The 20,573-nt window shown below is 40.8% G+C and overlaps 1 protein-coding gene across 1 annotated transcript in view; it reads left to right on the top strand.

Annotated features, from left to right (window-relative positions):
* The window catches only part of ZNF704 (zinc finger protein 704), a 265,604-nt gene extending 249,967 nt beyond the window's left edge, over positions 1-15,637 (top strand). The window contains exons 6-9 of the mRNA XM_037803600.1: positions 567-834; positions 6,615-6,719; positions 14,597-14,694; positions 15,339-15,637. Coding sequence (XP_037659528.1) covers positions 567-834; positions 6,615-6,719; positions 14,597-14,694; positions 15,339-15,450 — 583 coding nt within the window. The 3' untranslated portion in view covers positions 15,451-15,637. The remainder of the gene's footprint in view (positions 1-566; positions 835-6,614; positions 6,720-14,596; positions 14,695-15,338) is intronic.
* The last annotated feature ends 4,936 nt before the right edge of the window (positions 15,638-20,573 follow it).

Below are 20,573 nucleotides of genomic sequence, written 5' to 3'. Positions count from 1 at the left end.
TAGGGTTCTGTGCTCGTGCTCCCACACGTTCCTGCGTGGCTCCCGCCCTAGCTTCACTCGAGCGTCGTCTCCTGGAGGGGCTCCTCCGACCACTCTATTTAGAGTAGTGCCCCTCCCCCATTGTTAGCCCCACTTACGGGTACTCTTATGCTGCTTATTTTTTGCCATAGGACTTATCACTGCCTGATATATTAAATGTCTGTTTCTTTATGGGTTTCTCGCCTGTCTTTCCTACTAGACTATACCTGCCATCAGGACAGAGACTATATATGTTTTGTTCACTGTGATATCGGTTGGCCCTAGAACAGTGCCTGGAGAGAGTAGATTATCAATATTGTTGTTGAATGAATGAATGAATGAATGTATGAATGAATGAATGACTTTAAGAGGTCAAAGACTTCCCTGGGAGTGGACAGTTGAGCTGAGCGTTGCGGGGTAAGTAAGAGTTTACCAGGCAGATAAGAGAGAGAAGCAGCATTCCAGGCAGAGGGATCAGCATGTGCAGGAGTTCCAAAGCAAGAGAACGGGTGGGCTTAGTACAACTGTTTTGTTCCCTTCTGCTTCAGGCGTGTTGGGGACTCTGACTACAGTGACGGAGAAGAGGACTTTTACTACACAGAGATCAAGCTCAACACAGACTCGGTGGCAGATGGGCTGAGCAGCCTGGCGCCGGTTTCTCCTTCCCAGACCCTGGCTTCGCCTCCTGCTTTCCCCATCCCAGAGTCAAGCCGAACGGAAACTTCTTGTGCCAAAACCGAGACTAAACTGATGACACCCTTGAGCCGCTCCGCTCCCACCACCCTCTACCTCGTGCACACAGACCACGCGTACCAGGTGACTGCCAGGGACACAGAGTCATTCCTTTGACCCCTGACCAAAGGAGTTGCGTAGGGCCTGTGTGAGTCAAGGATAACTCGGTGGAAAATCAGCCTCGTACACGGCAGCCCAAGAGCTGTTTGTTTTTCTTTTTTTTTCCTCTTTTTTAAGCTAAGATCTCACACAGATGGAGCCCTGTGGGTTATTCTCGGACTCCCCAGTGCTGACTGAAGATCTGGTTTCCTACAGGTTGCTAGGAGGATTAAAATCATTAATATGGTAAAGCTCTCAGAATGGTGCCTGGCCCATTGTATAAGTATCTGTTAAACGGAAAATAAAATAAAGGAGACGGTGAGAATTGAAAAGCTTTGGCACAATGACAGAATTGCACTGTACCCCAAATCTGCCTACTTTCTAAATGGGTAATTAATCCTCTTGGATTAGAACACACTGGTTCTCAAAGTATGTTCTGCAGCTCAGCAGCAGCAGCAGCACCTGAGAACTTGTTAGAAATTAAATTCTTGGGCCCCACCCGCACCTCTGGATCACAAGATCAGGTCTGGGGCTCCCAGGGCTGAGTTGTAACAGGCCTCCAGGTGATTTCGATTCAGGCTGAAGTCTCAGCACTCCTGCTAAGACATTAGAGACAAATCCTGCAAATACAGGACATGGTTAAAACTCCAGTTTCCCCCCAGCAATTATTAACTCATGTTTTTTTAAAGAGTTTTATTCCCACACCATGCAATCCATCTTAAGTATACAATCAATGGCTCCTGGTATAATCACATAGTTATGCATTCACCACTACAGTCAATATGAGAACATTCTCTTTCTTCCAAAGAAAAAAATCCCATATACCTTATATTCCCCTGTTATTGACATTTAGCTTTGGTATAGTGCCTTTGTTACAATTAATGAAAGAATATTGTAATTATTAACTCCTTTAAATGTTGATTTGTTTTTTTAAATTGTCAACACATTCAAATTTTTTTTAATTTTTTTTTATTGAGATTGTTCAGATATCATACAACTATCCACAGATCCAAAGTGTACAATCAGTTGCCCACGGCAGCACCATACAACTGTGCATCCATCCACACAATTTTTTTTTCAATTTTTAGAACATTTTCACTACTCCAGAAAAGAAACAAAGACAAAAAAAAAGGAAACTCACATCCTCCCATACCCCTAACCATGCCCCCCCTCCATTATTGATTCATAGTTTTGGTATAGTACATTTGTTACTGTTGATGAAAGAATGTTAAAATACTACTAACTGTAGTATATAGTTTGTAATAGGTATATATTTTTTCCCTATATGCCTCTCTTATTATTAACCTCTAGTTATAGTGACATACATTTGTTCTAGTTCGTGAGAGAGATTTCTAATATTTGTATAGTTAATCATGGACATTGTCCACCCAAGATTCACTATTTTATACATTCCCATCTTTTTAACCTCCAATTTTCCTTCTGGTGACATGCGTGACTCTGAGCTTACCCTTTTCACCATCTTCACACACCTTTTAGCACTGTTAGTTATTCTCATTACATGCTACCATCACTACTGTCCATTTCCAAATATTTAAGTTCACCCTAGTTGAACATTCTGCTCATAATAAGCAACCGCTCCCGATTCTTTAGCCTCATTCTATATCCTGGTAACTTATATTTCATGTCTATGAGTTTACATATTATAATTAGTTCATATCAGTGAGACCCTGCAATATTTGCCTTTATGTGTCTTATTTCATTCAATATAGTGCCCTCAAGGTTTCTTCATCAACCCATTTCTTTTAAGATGGTTTTGTTCAAATACTATACATTCCGTCCTAAGTAAACAATCATTGATTCCCCGTATAGTCACATATTTATGTATTGAGCACCATCGCCACTCTCTATATAAGGACATTTCTTTCACAAAGACGGAGGAAGAGTCAAAGAAGGCAGAGAGACAAAAGAAAAAGGCAAAAGAAAGAAAGAAAAACAAACAAAAACAAACTTGATAGCTAGAAGGTGACAAAAGGAAAGATAGCATTAACCTAAAGTAGAATAAAGAGTCACACAATTTCACCAATGCCAGGAGTCCCGTACCCTTCCCCTATTCCCCACCACCCCCATATGCATTTAGCTTTGGTATATTGCTTTTGTTACATTAAAGGAAGCATAATACAATGTTTCTGTTAAGTCTAGCCTCTAGTTTGCATTGACTGTATTTTCCCCCAATCCCACCCTATTTTTAACACCTTGCAATGTTAACATTCATTTGTTCTACCTCATGTAAAAACATATTTGTACCTTTTATTACAATCATTGAGCATCCTAGGTTTCCCTGAGTTACACAGTCCCAGTCTTTATTGTTTGTCTTTTGTTCTGGTGTCCCACATGGTCCCAGCCTTCCTCTTTCAACCATATTCACAGTCATCTTTGTTCAGTGTACTTACATTGTTGTGCTACTATCTCCCAAAATTGTTTTCCAAACCTCTCACTCCTGTCTTTTCCTTTCTGTCTGCAGTGCTTCCTTTAGTGTTTCCTGTAGAACAGGTTTCTTGTTCACAAACTTGGTCATTGCCTGTTTGTCAGAGAATATTTTAAGCTCTCTCTCATATCTGAAGGATAGTTTTGCCAGATATAGGATTCTTGGTTGGTGGTTTTTCTCTTTCAGTATCTTAAATATATCACCCCACTTCCTTCTTGCCTCCATGGTTTCTATTGAGAAATCCACACATAGTCTTATCAAGCTTCCTTTGTATGTGCTGGATTGCGTCTCTCTTGCTGCTTTCAGGATTCTCTCTTTATCTTTGTTGTTTGATAATCTGATTATTAAGTGTCTTGGCATAGGCCTATTCAGATCTATTCTGTTTGGGGTACGCTGTGCTTCTTGGATCCGTAATTTTATGTCTTTCATAAGAGATGGGAAATTTTCATTGATTTGTTCCTCTATTATTGCTTCTGCCCCTTTTCCCTTCTCTTCTCCTTCTGGGACACCAATGACATGTAAATTCTTGCTTTTCGTTTTGTCTTTAAGTTCCCGGAGATGAGGCTCATATTTTTCCATTCTTTTCTCTATCTGTTCTTTTGTGTGTAGGCTTTCAGGTGCCTTGTTCTCCTGTTCCTGAGTGTTTTCTTCTGCCTCTTGAGATCTGCTGTGGTATGTTTCCAGTGTGTCTTTCATCTCTTGTGTTGTGCCTTTCATTTCCATAGATTCCGCCAGTTGGTTTTTTGAACTTTCAATTTCTACCTTATGTAAGTCCTGTGTTTTCATTATACGGTTCACCTCTTTTGCCATATCTTCCCTGAACTTTTTGAATTCAGTTATTATTAGTTGTTTCAATTTCTGCATCACAGCTGAAGTGCAAGTTTGTTGCCCTGACCAGGCCATAGTCTCATTTTTCTTGGTGTAGGTTGTAGTTTTCTGTTGTCTAGGCATGGTTTCCTTGGTTACCACAATTAGGCCTCCCCAGACCAGAATGGGCTGAAGTCCCAGAAGGAAGAAATATTCAGTATCCAGTTTCCCTGAGGGTGTGTCTTAGAAAATTGGTACACCATCTCATGCCTCCAGTCACTGTGCTTTTCTGCCTAGCAGGTGGCGCCTGTTAGCCAATAATTCTTGACTGGTGTAAGTTCTGAATGAAAGGCAGGTAGTAGAGCTGGGCCCCACCCCTTTCCTCTTAGAGAAGATAGACCCTCTAGGGGGGAGGTCATTAGCATTTCAGTGGTCTCTCTCTGCCTGTGCTGTACCCTTGTCTGGGTCACAGAACTGGGAACTGAAAACGGCTGAGGCTTTCTCCACTGAGTCGAAAAAGGAACAGAGCTAGTCCGAGGTGACCCTCCGGCTCTCCAAGGTCAGTCGTCACCCAAAGCCTCTGTCTACTTGTTGGGGATTTGTACCTGTAGTGAGCAGTTCACACTCGCTAATTAAAACCCCAGTTGGAGCTCAGCTGAGCAATATTCGCTTGCTGGGAGAAGCTTCTCTCTGGCACCACGAGGCTTTGTAGCTCAGGCTGTGGGGGAGGAGTCTCCCAATTTGGATCTGCAGTTTTTACTTACAGATTTTATGCTGTGATTTCAGGCATTCCTTCCAATTCAGGTTGGTGTATGATGAGTAGATGGTCGCGTTTGTCCCCCTGCAGTTATTCCAGATTATTTACTAGTTGTTTCTGTTTTTTTTCAGTTGTTCCAGGGGGACTACTTAGCTTCCACTCCTCTATGCCACCATCTTAAATCCTCCAACACATTCAAATTTTAAGAAAACATTTTACCCATAATTCTAACCACAGTATGCAACTTTTAAAAATCTCTTCTACTTATTTGTAATTGAGTTCCCCTACCATTATTTTATAAAAACTTTCCATGCAAATGAATAGTTTTCAATTAAGTTAAAACACTAAAATTGCCTTAATCATTATCTTATTGTTGGGTATCTAGTCTGTTTTTTAGTCTATCAAGTTTTTGCACTAACATTAATAACCTCTATTATGAACATCTCTGTGCCTGAGGCTTTTTTTTTCCTTCAAATTCCCAAAAGAGTAATTTTATTGAGTCAGAGGATATAATATGAAAATTTACAGCTCCTGCTATATGTTGCCAAAATACTTTCCAGTGGCGCCAATTACAAAACCACTGTCACTAGCATACATATTTGTACTTAGAAAAACTAAACCTGTATAAGAATTCAGCCACTTATTTAGCTAACTTAAACTCGAGAACAGTGGAATCAAGCAAATGATTAAATTAGTTGATACAGTAAATGTCATTCTTGACTCTTGAAATGTTGGCCTAAAAGAATAATTCATTCATTTGTTCTTGTTTGTCAGCGTTGCATCTAGGTCAGAAATCATGGTCTTGAACTAGCTTAATTAAATCATTTTGCTCACCTATGTAATGACAGAGTTGGAACATTCTACGTGGTCTAGAAGGTCCTTCCCAACCCATAGACTCATAATATTTAGACTTTTCTGTTTGTAGATATTATAAATATTCAGTGTAGAAAATATAAAAACATAAGGAAAGGAAGAAAATTCATCCCTAGTCCCAACAACCAGAGAGTACCTTGGCTAATATTTTTTTGTATCTCCTCAAGGCTTGTTCTGTATGTGCATATATACTCATTTAAAAAAAAAACTTAATCTAGTGTATGGACTCTTGTTATTATGCTTGGTTTATTTCACTAAATATTTCATGAACATTTTCCCATGCCAATGAGTATTCTTCAATAACATCATTTTTAATGGCTCTCTGGGTGTTCCATATTTAATTTAACCCATTCCTCTATTACTGGACATTTGTGTTGTTTCCAATTTTTTTATACAATACATGGTTCTGCAGTGAATATCCCTGTATCTGTCTATATCTTTCCGTACATCCATTTCCTTAGAATGAATTCCTAGAGATGGAATTGCCAATATGCGGAATGCTGAGGGTTTTGATATACATTGCCAAATCACCCTCCCAAATATTGTGCCACCCACTATCACTATATAAAAGCTTTTATTTTCCATTTGATAGTAAAGAATAGTATTTCACAGGTGTTCTAGATATATATATAAAATTTTTTTTCAGAAATCAACATTGGAAATCCAATATCTCCTTTGATATGTATAATGGATTTGCCTAAGGACATAAAAAGTTTATTTCTAGGTACTCCCTTTGACCCAGTTTAAACTCCGCTTATTAGATAATTAGTCAAAGTTATTAGTGCAGCCGAGACCCTTTCTGAGGCCCTGCTTTGTGGACAGCAGCTTGAGACCCGAAGGAAAAAATGTTCTTTCCTAACAACTTTGTTTTCCATCTAACAGGCCACACCCCCAATGACCATTCCAGGTTCCGCCAAGTTCACCCCCAATGGGAGCAACTTCAGCATCTCTTGGCAGTCCCCTCCAGTTACCTTCACAGGCATTCCAGTAAGTAGAAAAACAAAAACGCCAGAAGTCTGGTCAATGCCAGGTGTAAATTTAGAGAACAAATTGTAGAAACACGCAAGAATAAGACAAAAGTCGGAATGCCAGAAGTAACGTGTTTATTTCTTCAGTGACATTTGTAAACACATCAGGCAGGTATTTCATAGTCCAGAATCAACCTCTCGATGAAAAGGTGTTTTGACTGGTATATTAGAAAACTAGGAGTGAGCTACAGCTGCTGATAAACAACTTGGAAAACTATCAAGATTTTTTATGTTGGCAGTATATTTAGATGTCTCCAAAATGCTTTACAAAATGAATAGCTGGTCTCAGACACTGTACATAAAAGGTAGTGTTAATCATTATAACTTTTTAAAATGTATGACCTTGAAATGATTGTTTTGTGTCATTTTGAAAGTTCAAACAAATAAATGGAAATCATTTTTTTCTTCCAAAGCCTGACTAAGCCATGCTGATAGAAAATTTAAAAATAAATGAGTGCTGAAATATGCAATCAGATTTAGTAGTATGTAAGAAGAGCGTGATTTGACATATTAAATGATTGCTGTCTGATAAATCACCATGAATTTTTCTTAATTCCTAGCCATTCGTTTAAGAATATATTGGGTCTTTTACAGCTTATCACAGAATATCCACAGACCTGCACACTTTGATGCTTAAAGTGGTGTGTAATTCCTGATAAGATTCAGAAAGTGGCTTATGATAACAGATATTAACTTATTTTCTCCTCTCCACTTCTCTCCTCAAGACCTCACAAAAACTTCTTATTGTCAACCACTGGCAACTCCCAGAGGTTTGCAGCAAAGACTAAGGTCTCCTGAGGAGCTCATTCAAAAGAAAGTAGTTGAATCAATTATGCTCTGTTGATGAATATTTTATTAAATTCCGTAGAGGAATAGCCAACAATAAAAGAGCATCCTGCTGCCAGCAATTTGGGAAATGGTAGCTTCCAGAAAATACTCCTGGTATTTAGTTTTAAAGCAAAACCATGGATCAGAAGTAATTATGAAAGTTCCCTGATTCACTGAATAGTGGTAAACGGCTGGTAGTTCTGAAAGAGCAAGAATGCAGTGAGTGACCTCATTAGTAGAAATTAGAAGAGAACAAGTTAGACACATAGGTATTGGGTTTGCTCTGGCAAGATCAGTGATCCTACTGATGCAGGTGTCAGAAGTTACCGTTTGGTCCTTTTGAGGATTTCTTTTTTGTTGTTTTTTTTTGTTTTGGGTGGACATAAAAAAGACCTAGAGTGACTCTCAATATCATTTTTGAGACAACCCCTCTGTGTTAACCTAGAATGGCAACTGCATATTACAGAATCATAGAGACCTGCTATTCTGAATCCTGCTAATTCCTGTCTTTGACTTGGAATAAAAGACTTCTGATGTAAAAATAAGTATAGCGTGTAGATGGAGCAGCCCAGTTCAAACTTCTTTTCAGATGACCTCTGCAACCAACCAAGATGGGATTTTCCCCCTTTGCCTTCTTAATTAAATCATCTCCTTCTGAAGTATAGAATGAGCCCCCTGAGTGTTTTGTTGTTTGTTTGTTTGTTTTTTACTTGCTACATGTCCTCTATCCTTCCTGAATGTGTTTTGCAGTAGGATTTTTGCTAGTCTACCTTATATTGTTTGTAATTCAACAGTAAAATTTTAAAACTCCTTCCTGCTATGGATTCCATGTCTCTCCCCTCATCTCAATGCCCTAGATATTTTGCAGAGCCACTCATTTCACTGTCAGTTACCAGGTGCCCTATAGACTAGAGCTTTGAAAGAAAGTTTAGAGTGGCTGGGTTAACTAGGTGTCCCACTAAAACCCTATTCAGCTTCTAATTTGCTCTTTCATCAGAGAATTCTCCATCTATTTGGGTGTACAATCTGTTTCAGCCAAGACTTTGGACTGTTTCTAGCAGTCAAGCTTGCCATTCCTATTTAAAGATAAAGGGAGGGAGAATTTTCAAAGGCTCTTGTTTTACTCTAGAAAGGATAAGAGCACTTACTCCCAAATATGTTATTTATGTTGCTACACTCCCTGTCCACGCTTTAAAAAAAAAAAAAAAAAAAAGTGGGTGCTCGCTGTCTGCTTCCTTCCGCTGTCGAGCTGGCCCTGGTAAGGGCCCAACCCACCCAGGCACAGGTCTGTGTCCACTGCCGTGGGCCAGCAGCTGACCCTGAATTCTCCAGGAGTGCTAGTCCCTACCTGAGAAGACTGGGAGCCAGGCAGACTCTAAGAACATGCGAGTTCCTACCCTCTAAATGAGTGTAATAGAATTTTCAGATGGAAGCTCCAAAAGTTTTAAATTATAATGAATTAGTATTCATGATGGCTTCAACTGTATCCAAAGTGAGGAATTGAGAAGTTTCCGTTCTATAAAATGCTCTAAAAATACACAGACACACAATGCTCTTTGTACTCTAAAACAAATACTCTGAGGTTGTCAGCCCCATTTAGGATTTATATTTCACCCACATCTTTGGACCTAGTATTGAAGAGAAGATGCTTTCGTACACTTCCTAGAGAGTGGAAATAATCTTTCTGAGAAATCCAGAAGTTGCAGGGTTTTGTTCAGTAATTTGCCGATGCTAGTTTGCCTGAACATTGGGCTCTAATAACTTCCCTGGGTGAGACCTCTTCCCAGAGGTGTGTGGCGGGCAGGCTGATGTGCCTATTTACAGATGTAACTCAAAGTTCAGTCTTCTCTAGTAGAAGGCTGTGGGGGGTAGGGAGAAAGGAGACCCTTGTTAATTATAGCTTTCAGGGAACTGTTTTTCCGTAATGACTCGCCTTTTCTCTAATCATCTCCTTTCCCTTCTCCACCTTTTCATGACTGAACACCAAGAGCTCTTGGTCCCAGAGAAAGAAAGTCGGAGCTAGACAGCCTGCCCTCCAAGGGCAGTCCCAGGAAGGAGACCACTGGGAGCCGCTCCAAACTTTAAAGGGTCTGCTTAACTGTTAAGAAGATGCTTAGCTGACTTTTTGTTTTGTTTTGTTTTGTTATGTCTTGAAAGAGAATTCAGAATAGTGTGTTATGAGAGGCCAAAACCAAGCCAAGGATTGTTTTTTTCTCCTTAACATTTGAGAGGTAGAAAATCACAAAGAAAAGAAATTTCTCCAACATATTGACAGAAGGGCACAACATCTCTGTTACTACCCTGGCGTGAGCCTCAGATACAAAGCCTGGCTCTGGCATTAGGAGTGAGATCCGGGACCTCTTAAAGCCACATGCTCAGCTCTAATTCTCCCTTACAGAGGTGTGTGCCGGTGGGGGGGTTAACGAGCTACTCTGTGCAAGGGGCTCAGTGCAATGCCTGGCGGGCGGCTAGCATTTACCAAGCCCTAACTATTAAACTATTATTGTTACCTTTGCCATCTCCCATGACTATAAAATGGGGGTTAGATAAAGTGGAGTCTCCCCATTTAGGATTGATTGATATAAGACAAATATACTCAACACCAGGGATAGATAAGCCACGATTTTTGCAGTGTTGTATATAGGCTGGAGTTCTTGAAACTCTTCTGAGGTCATAGCCCATCAGTAGACAAATTCTGAGCATGCAGCTCCAATAATTTTATTTATTTAGAAATAATACCCACATAACACTATTCAGGTATATTATATACTTTACAAAGCATGCCTCAAAATGGAACTTAGAAATGGTTAAGATATTTAAAAAAATAAAGAATGAAATGTGGAGACCATTAGTAGGGATAGCCAAAATACTGGTTGACAGGGCTTTATTTGTATTTTAACTTAGGGCATACATTAACTTTCCATAACCTCCCCATTTCTTCATCTCTAAAATGGAAATGACAGTAATGCTTTCATCATAGGATTGTTGTGAAGATTCAATTGGATAGTATATCAGAAGTACTTAGCAGATATAGCAAGCGCTGGGTAAATTACCACACTGCTGCTTTCAGCTCTGAGATGCTGCCCAAAGCCTAAATGTTCTCACCTATAAGATGCAGATAATATCACTTACTTTTCTTTCTTTTCTTTTTTAACTTTTTATTTTGAAATACTTTCAAACTTACAATTGCAAAAATAATACAAGCCCCATACAGACAACTCCAGCATACCCAGATACCCAGGTCTACCAATTTAACATTTAGCCTTATTTACCTTTTCTTTCCTTTTCCTTCCTTCCTTCCTTCCTTCCTTCTTTCCTTCCTTCCTTTCTTTTTCTTTCTTTCTTCTCTCTCTCTCTCCCCTTTCTTTCTTTCATCTACCTATCAATCATCTATCCATCCATCCACCTATCAACCCGTTTTTGAACACTTGAGTATAGGTTGTATACATTCTGCTCCTTGAACACTTAATACTGCTATGTACATTTCCTAAGAACAAGGATATTCACTTATGTAACCACTTTAAGTTCAGTTATCAAGTTCAAGCAAATTAACATTGATATAAACTTACAGTCAGTATTCCAATTTTTTCATATTTCCCAATAATGTCCCATTGAGCCTTTTCTACTGCCTTGTTAGGTCCCATCCAGGATCATGTATAACATTTAATTATAATTGTCTTTTTAGTTGTTTTTTCTTTATTTATGTTTTATTCATGGGACCATGTATTCAACATGAACTTTCCCATCCCAGCCATTCCCAAGCGTACCACTCAATGGGATTAATCACATTCACAATGTCACAGTACCCTCACCACCTTCTATTACTAAAACTTTCCCATCTCTCCAAACAGAAACCCTACACCCATTATGCATTAACTTCCCATTCCTCCTGCCCCATACCTCTGGCTACTTGTACTCTTACTTATGTCTCTTTGAACTTGAATATTCTCTAATATTTTCTTTGTAGTAATCATGGGGCTTAAATTTAACATCCTAAATCTGTAACAATCTCATTTGATTTGATACCAACTTAGCTTCAATAGTATACACAAACTATGTTCATTTACTTTTTAGGTATTTTTACTGAAGACTAAAAGAGATAATAAATAGCCTAGTACCATACCCTATCTTTCACATTTCTAAGTGCAGAATAAACGTCAATTCTCTACCCCAGTCATCCCTTGGTGTCCCCACCCTCATGCCCATCAAAAAATAAGAAGCTAAAACATGATTATCTTACTATTAAAAGCCTCAAGGAAAACTCACACATTAGGTCGTCCTGCTCCTCCCACAGAACTGAGCAATCAGCTGGTGGACGACTGGGTACTCTGTCGTGTGCTCTTACGCACCCCCTGGAGACCCAGGTCTGTTAGGGCTTGAGGGTGGGGCTGCTGTTGTACAGGCCTTGGTGCCTTTGCATGTAACATGCATGCACTGAACTCCGGTGTTAAGCAAGCGGATTGCAAGAATAAAGACTGTAGAGAGGTTATTCTTGCAGTAAGCCCACATTCCTTAACTTGTGTGCATGTAATTTTCAAATACCTGTTCCACACTCCTCCCTCAAGCCTGACACTTCACCAGTTTTCCCATCTCAGAACCTAGGAATCATCCTTGATTCTCCTTGATTTCATCCTTGATTCATCCAAGGATTCATCTTGATTTTCTCTTTCCTGTATCCCATCCACTAGCAGGTTCTAGACTCTGCCTCTAAAAGATACCAGTTCAGGCCGTTCTCACCACCACTGCCACAACCTTAGTCTAAAGCACCAGTCTGTTTTTTGCCTAGAATGTTGCAAAAGCCTCCTAACTGGTCTTCAGGGTTCTCTCCAGGTTCTCTCCTGTCCATTCTCCAGAGAGCCCAAGTGATATTTTTAAAGCGTTAGATCAGATGCCTTACTGTCTCAAAACTCTCCACTGGCTTCCTGTTGAGTTAAGGATTCCCAATTCCTAGTCAGGAGGCCCGACCTAAATCCGCCATCTCCTCTCCTCCCACTCTCTGCCTCACTGGGACTCGGTGGTCTTTGTCATGAACCCTGCCCCTCAACAGTGCCCAAGGTAACCTCCTGGGGAGGCCTTCTTTTATCATCCGAAACAAATAAATGCCTTCTTCAAAAACAATTTAGCCTATTAACTCAGTTTATTTTCTTCAGGCACTTACCTCTAAATTTATCTCATTTGTTTTAATATTTATTGTCTGTCTTCCACCAGAATGTAAGCTCCTGAGGGCAAGATTCTGTATAGTAAGTACTTAATAAATATTTTTGAATGAAGAGCAAATATGGTAGTACTCTGCCATCCTACGATCTCATATCACTTTGGGTAAAAGGGCTACTCAAAAGGACAACTTTGTGAAATCTAGAACCTACCACATTGTCTTCCCAGCTGAGGAAAGTAGTGTTACTGCTGTGTCAAATAAATTTTTCCTGGTCCCTGACTAAATAAAGTGGTATTCCTGTGATTCTATAAGTTCTACATGAGTTTAAATTTTTGCTATTGCCCTAATAATCTAAAACAATTCATATGAGCATATTCTGGGCCATCCCTGGTGGCTGAGGACATACATAGCTATTATAAATCCTGTGCAAGACCAAGTCCATTATGGAATGGGGGTGGGGCTGCTCTTACACAGACCTACATGTCTATCCACATAAAATGTATATACTGGACTCCAAAGCTTTTCTATTTTTAAAAAAATCTGTATGTTACTCCCCTCTGCTGGCCCACACTCCACTCAACATTAGCAAAAAGTAGATACCAATGGTGTAAAATCAGACTCACAGAAATATTGATTTAAAACATTAAGTTTGTTACTTACTGGTGTAACGTCTTAAAATTCATGTATCAGAAAATAATACCAAAAAACATTCCTTTACATTGAAAGAACATAGAAAGTGCTAGTACCTCTACATCTAAGAGAAAATCACTTCTGTACACACGTCTCAGGAATGCTGCTGTGGTTACATTGGCATCTGGGTGGTTACTTTTTTTAATTTGGTAAATGAATGCTCTTTTGTATATGGCATGACTATATAATAACCAGAAACATCATTTTTCTTTTGTTATAAAAATGAGATGTTTGCACCTTTTGCAAACCCCAGGAGTTGGAAAGATATTTAGTGTGATGGGAACAGGTGGTGGAAAGTGACTGAGCCATGCAAGAGACATCAAGGAATAGAGGGGCCCTCCTATGATTAGGACTGAGGGCAGAAGTGTAAAATTGTTCATCACACATGCTCTAGAGCTGTGTCACAATCCTGGCTTGGCCATTTACAAGTTCTGTGACCTTGGGCAAGCTATTTAACCTCTCTGTGCCTCAGTTTTCTCCTCTATGAAATGGAAACAATAATAGCACTTAGCTGTAGAGTAGTTGTGAAAATTACAGCTGCTATCACTGTCCCTGGCAGGGGGTGTGTGTGCAGTACTACATAGATGACGTGTCCTCAATTTTCTCAGGCTCTTTGATTCTTGCCTGTATTCCTTGCTTGGACTCCAGAGTTGCTGTGGGGATGTCATTGTGCAAGAATTCATCTATCTCATGGCTGAACCATTTAATGGGAAGAGCACACAGAAGGCCTGGTCTGTGTTGTCTCATCATCGCTGACTAGCTGTGTAATCTTAGCTAAATCTCTTAACCTCTACAACATTTTCATCTCTAGAAGGAGATCCTGAGGCCTGCTCTACCTGACAGAGTTCATGGGGATTAAATGAAATAAGCGGGAACGTACTTTAAGTTTTAAAATATGATTCAAGTGAAAATATGTTATTTTGGGCAACTTGGAATGCATAATGTGAAGTCATGAAGATTTTTAAAGTATTAATTGTTGGTGGGTCCTTTCTTCTTGGGGATGCATTTAAATTCTGCCATGAGCATCATCCTATCATTTTAAGCATATGGTCTCTGAGAAGGAAGGGCTTCATCTCTGCATCCCATGGTCAAGGGCAAAGGCTTAATAAATGCGAGGTGAGGAGAATCCCCTCTATCAACTTTGTTTTCCCTGTATTTACCAGGTCTCCCCAACACATCAGCAGCCAGTGGGCCAAGGAGAGCAGAGACAACACACTCACACAGCGCTGTCCTCCCCACCCAGAGCAACTGTCGGCCTGAGGTATGCCTGCCGCAGACTCACGTGCCTCAGCTCAAGGGAATTAAGTAAAAATGAGAAGAATGGCAAAAAGAGAAGCCAGAGATAGGATGGTCTATGATTTCCCAGGAATCCCTGAAACACCCTCTCTTTTGTTTTCATGGTTTTTCTCCAACCATTATTAATAAAGATTTGTTGATTAGGGTGTAAGTTTTCTTGCAGAATTGGTTCTTTTAAAGGTCACGTTGCATGAATTTCTGAATTGAACGAACTACAAGATAGAGTTTTCATTACAAATCAAGGAGGACCTCCCAAGAAGTCCCTTCACCAGAACACTAGAAATTTGAGAAGCAAGAGAGCACTTGAGAAGTACATATTAAAACAAATGACAGAGTAATATTGTGCCCTACTGGTATTTCTCTTGCTTGCTTGTTTAATTTGGTTTTATGAAGACGGCCAAATAGAAGCTTAAAGGTTGTAGTAGCAAATCCTAAGAGCTAAGTGTGGTTGCCGTGGAAACATCCACCACGTGTTCAAGTCTCAACCTAGAGAGAACCCCCCACTACATCTCCTAACTTTCTTCTTGCTCTTTCAAGGCATTTGGGGCTCTCAAGATTAGGCCAGTTGAATGCCTCCTGCTGAGTACATTTCCCTTGTGTGTCTTACAGAAAGCCCCGGGGAGAGGGCAAAAAGTGCCGGAAGGTGTACGGCATGGAGAACCGGGACATGTGGTGCACGGCCTGTCGCTGGAAGAAGGCCTGTCAGAGGTTCATCGACTGAGGGGCCAGACAGCCGCACCAGGCGAGGGGCCTGCTCCGCCACATCCTCCTGCTGTGTATTCCACTGCAGCTTTTGAAAAGAGCTTTTCCTTCCAACAAAATGCACTTGAAGCCCAGGAAGCACACTTCCAGGAACGATGGTGGAATTACAGCAAAAAAAAAGAAAGTCCCCACGCTCATGGCTCAAACTGAGAATGTAGCCTAGAGCAGCTAGAACTTTTTTTTTCCCTCTTCAAAAAAAAAATCAACTTTTTTGCTGTATGTCTAGGTCTTAAAACTGTGTACATCTGTAGCAATTGAACCAACGAATCCCATTTTACCTAAAATGGAGGCATATTTTGATAAGTTTTCTGAATAATGCCGTTTCCGAGATTTTTTTTGTTTTGACACACACGGAAAAGAAGCTACGTGTTATTTCATAGCATTTGTACAAAGAATGATACCTACTTTCATTGTGGTACTCTTTTTCCTGTTTTCCATTTGACTTCTTGGAGCAGTGTACACATCATAATGTGTTGCAAGAAAATGCGACACTCTAGGTGTCTTTTCTATGTCTTTTTTTTTTTTTTTAAAGAACAGCCCCATCTGCACCACGATAGACCCGTTAGCTTGGAGGGCCCTGGAATGGCATAAACCCAAAAAGAGTGTGGCGATGGAAATCACCAGCAGACTTCAGCCACAAGCTGAGTTCAGGAAATCCAGCAGTCACTGTTTGGAAACATCTAGGAGTCTTCCTTGGATTAATAAGCCCTTCCCCAAGAGGCAGCACAGCTAATTCTCTACCTGCCACAACTCAACCAAGAACTGGCATATGTAGGCCTCTGGGTAAGCTTCGATGCTTCTTTCAGGGATGTGATGCAAACCACAGCTCAGATCTGTTTGTTACTGTTTGTCTGTCAAGGTTGTTACCATGTTACTGCATCATCCATCCTTTCCTCAAAACCCCACCACTGACTGATTTCAGAAAGGGTAGAGAACTCCAAACTATGGCAGCAGTTTGCTTTAAACAGCAGAGTACAGCCTTCACATCCTCACCCATTCAGAAAGTCATGTTTGGTCAACAAACCAACTTCCATTCGGAGTGCACTTTCATAGGTTTTATGCTTTAGCATGTCTGGGAGATGGGTTAATGAATAATATAAACATTATATGGGTAAATGGAAGCTCCAAACCTTTATTTTTCTTATAAAAATACTGGAGCTATTCATTAAAAATTAGTTCAGAAGGTAATGTACAGAACACCAAAAGGAAAATGCATGTTGGTATAGGAATATCTCAATTTAGTAGGGCCAAGGCTTGTCTTGTGTTCCATTTATCAGGCTTTCTAGCCTAGTGTTTTGTTGTTGGTTGGTTTTTTGTAGTGGTGAAGAGGGGGGAAGGAGAGTCATTGTCAAGCTTAATAAGCTCATTCTCTTTCTCCCTTGTCCCGAGTGCCCTGCTAGTCAGTTACTTCTCCTGTACCTATGCAAAGAGGTAAGGGCACCTTATGGACACACTGTGTGGGGACTGGGACATAGGATCAGCCATAGGAATGTTGATTGAAATTGCACAGAGGAAAGTAATATATGTTTAGAGATTGCACATGCACTTCTTTTAAATTGTAGAAAGAAGTCATCTAGTAATAACAGATTTTTCCCTTTTTTATGTAAGCAAGGGAAACTTAAGGTAGTACTACAGTGCAATGTCCTCAATCTGTGCATTCACATATTTTGGCAATTTTATTTTGTAAACTCTCATGGGACTTCTTTTTTTTTTAATTCCTTGTAAGAGATCCTGTTTTCTTTCTCCATTTCTTTTTTCGTTAAAAACACTATTTCTAAAGAACAGAAAAAGAACTTCATCTAATTTCACATCATGATTACCAATCAGTAACAGCCACAGCACCAGCTATAATGTGTGTTTTAGTACTTGGAAGTCAGCCAGGAAGAGGCATCTTTTAAATGCAGAAATGTGTTTGCTTCCTCCACCCCAGCTTGTCCTTTCTCCTCCCTGGTATCTTGTTCCTTCACCTGCTGGGAGATGAGGCCACGGGACCTGGTCCAGAGGCTGTGAGCTACGGGGGCCCTGCCCAGGGACCACGGGGGATTCCAGGGCTAGTCAGCTACTCCCTGTGTCCTCAGCCAGTGGTCAAGGTGCAAACCTGGAGCTGAGGTTTTTCTCTTCAGCAAAGCTCCCTGGCCCCCGATCCTTGGATTACATTGCTAACCGAGAAGATTAAAGTGATGGGGGCCTAAATACAGTCTCCCCTCCCAGAACTTTGGAGCACAAGGCGGGAGAGATCTTTGCTGTGGAGCAGTCCCTGGAGCAGGGCTCCGTGGCTTTCACCCTCAGACAGACAGCCCATCAGTCATCCTGAGCTCCGGCCCAGCTGAGCTGAGCTTAGTCCTTACCTGGCTTTAAGCAAATGCACAGGTGTAAGTGGAAGTGTAGAGTTGAGTTCAGCTTTGCTGCAATATGTTCCCTCTGAAGCCTTCTTCACGGGTACTCATTGGCATCTCCCACCTGCGTGGGGGCTTCTCTCTGCTTGCCCGCCAGGTGGGTACAACCACTCAGCCTGGGGCTCTGTGTACCCTCTTCTCTGGCTTCCAGGTGCAGACAGATCCTTTCTGGACACAAAGATGCCCATTCCCTGCACCAAGGCATGTAATACCTAGGGGAGCACCAAGCTTCACCTGGCAGACCTTGAAAAAAAAGGGGGGATTATACCTTCTTCAAAGCCAACCAGAAAGCTATGAATTGCAATATATAGCCGCTGATTGTAAAATTAATTTTTTTTACAAAAAGAGCTATTTTGTTATATTTTGGAACTAAATGAAGTGCCAAATTAAGCCAGACATTCATTTTATGCCATCTCTGTGGAACCATGTTCTTTTTTTGTCTTCATTTGGCTGGGGGTGGTGGGCTGTGGGTGGGTGGTAGAGGCCCGGTGCAAGCTGCCTGCTCAGCTCCCAGGTATCTCAGAGGCCTGACTGCACAAAAGGAGTGGTGATACAATGGATTCTGGTTCCAAAGTGTTTCTTAATAAGGCATGTTGTAGCCTTTTCCTTTTTTTGTCCCTTGATAACCTTTTCCATCAGAAAAGGTTCCTTGTCTCTCTCCAAAGAAGGCATTTCATAATGACTGACAGGGCATTCTCTGGAGAGCCGCAAAGCAGGGTGTCCATCAGGCAGTAGTTTTAAGCCTTCTTCCTGCCCTGAGGATGTGCACCCAATTTGTGGGGGGGGCAGTGTGACGACTTGGAGGAAACATCCGGGTAGCCAGTGAACTGGGAGCCAGAGAGGAGATGAAAGAAGCTTGTGGACAGCTGGCTCCTATTCGTCCCCTTGGTGCCCATCGCACACGCCATGGAAGGAGCCAGTTATGAGCCCCAGGCACCTCCGAGGGAGCCACCACGTTCTCCCTCCAGGGCAGCTGCCTGGAGCAAGCAGAAGGAGCTCTGGGCAGTGGTGCTAGACTGGCCTTGCACATCTCTAGTGGGCACAGACTCCCCTCCACCTCATTTGCTGGAAACTGCCCTCCCTTGGTTGCCAAAGCCCATGTCAGGAAGAAGCAGTGGGTTTCTGAGCAGGAATGTGAGAGTTTGGCGGGGTAGCACCTGTTTAGCAGCAACATGGACCAATGAGGTGCCCTGGATTAGAGAATCCCTTGCCCGGTCGTACCCAAGTTTGCAGATGAACATTTTCTATAGAGGATGGTGCATGTTACAGTTCTTGAGCCTTCCAAAAACTTTTTAGTGAAATAGAAACACGTATGATGCGAAAGATTTCTGAAACTGAAATGTCCTCCACCAAATGTCAAGATCGTTGGCATCTCTGGTGTCACACGAAGCCACCCTTTTGAAAGCAGCCCTCAGTCCTGAGTTAGTCGGCACTGCCGAATCCACTTCATCCTCCATCAGGCTTCCTTGGAGAAAGACACTGCATCATTCACTTGATGGAACGTTCGAGAAAAGTGACAAGCATCGTATGGATAGGAGAGAATACCTTGAGAATAGTAGCAAAATACTGTAAATATTATTTCCTCAGGGAAAATGAAAGAATATGTGGAAAAAAATAGGTCTGGTGGATCCTAAAACTAGGGAGTATTTTATCTTTAATTCTTTTCTAGTCTGAACAGTTTTTTTTTTTTTTTAAATAAACACGATATCATTTCAGGACAAATCTATATGAACTGTAAAATGACAGTACCGACGTTTCTGAGGTCTGGGGGAATGCCCTATAAAAAAGAGCTATTTATTTGTAGCCAATCTGAATTTTAAGGCTGACATTTGAATCACAGGTATAGTCCCTGGTGGGTGTACGTACACTCGTGTGAGGCTTTTCTTGAATGTAATTGTGAATATGGACTTTTTCTGATATGAAGCCTTGCTATTCCTTGCGATAATCACCCGATTGAATGACTGTTTATTCGCTATAAGAAGAGTTCTGTAGAAGAAAGCCGTTAAAGATGTTTGTTTTGCTTCAATAGCATGTTGAGGAACAAACTTTCATGAACTCTTGTGGACAAGGTGCTGCTTTTTCTTGTAACCCTGTAGAATTTCTGTGGACCATTTCTACTGTAGCATTGACCTGTGTGAACGCAGAGAGGAATTTATGCATATAAATGAGTGGAAACAGAGCAGGATTCATGAATATAGTTGAGGCTGTGGATCACTCTGGAGAATGCACTGGGCACATGGGTCAACTGGAAATTTCATTTCTCTAAGAAAATAACTCTACCAGTGGCACATGTACTCACTCAGTTCCTCATATCTGTGGGGATTTCGCCACCTTGGAGCTGTTTCATCATGTCTTTTTGCATCGTAACTAATCAATACAGAAGTCAGTAAATGAAATGAGACTAGAACTTTTAGGTACAATTGTATTGTTGAGTAATGCACACCAATAGAGCAAGAAAGCATAAAATGGACTCAAGACTGACTAGTTTGCTTATTGTGACTGACTTTGAAAAAGCCCATACCCAATGATAAACATGCGTTAAAAGGCTTATCTATCATAGGACCAGGAATCAAAATGGGAATTTTGGTTCTGGTCCTGTTTTGTAAATAGTTCCTTTTTTGAAGACAATCTCATGTTTTATAGTTTTTTGTGTGAGTCTGAGAATCAAAATGGTAATCTGTTGTGT

Source organism: Choloepus didactylus, chromosome 14, assembly GCF_015220235.1.
Source record: "Choloepus didactylus isolate mChoDid1 chromosome 14, mChoDid1.pri, whole genome shotgun sequence".
In the NCBI taxonomy this organism is placed as follows: Eukaryota; Metazoa; Chordata; class Mammalia; order Pilosa; family Megalonychidae; genus Choloepus; species Choloepus didactylus.
Note: the sequence above shows the minus strand (reverse complement) of the source record. Positions and strands in the feature narration are given on the sequence as shown.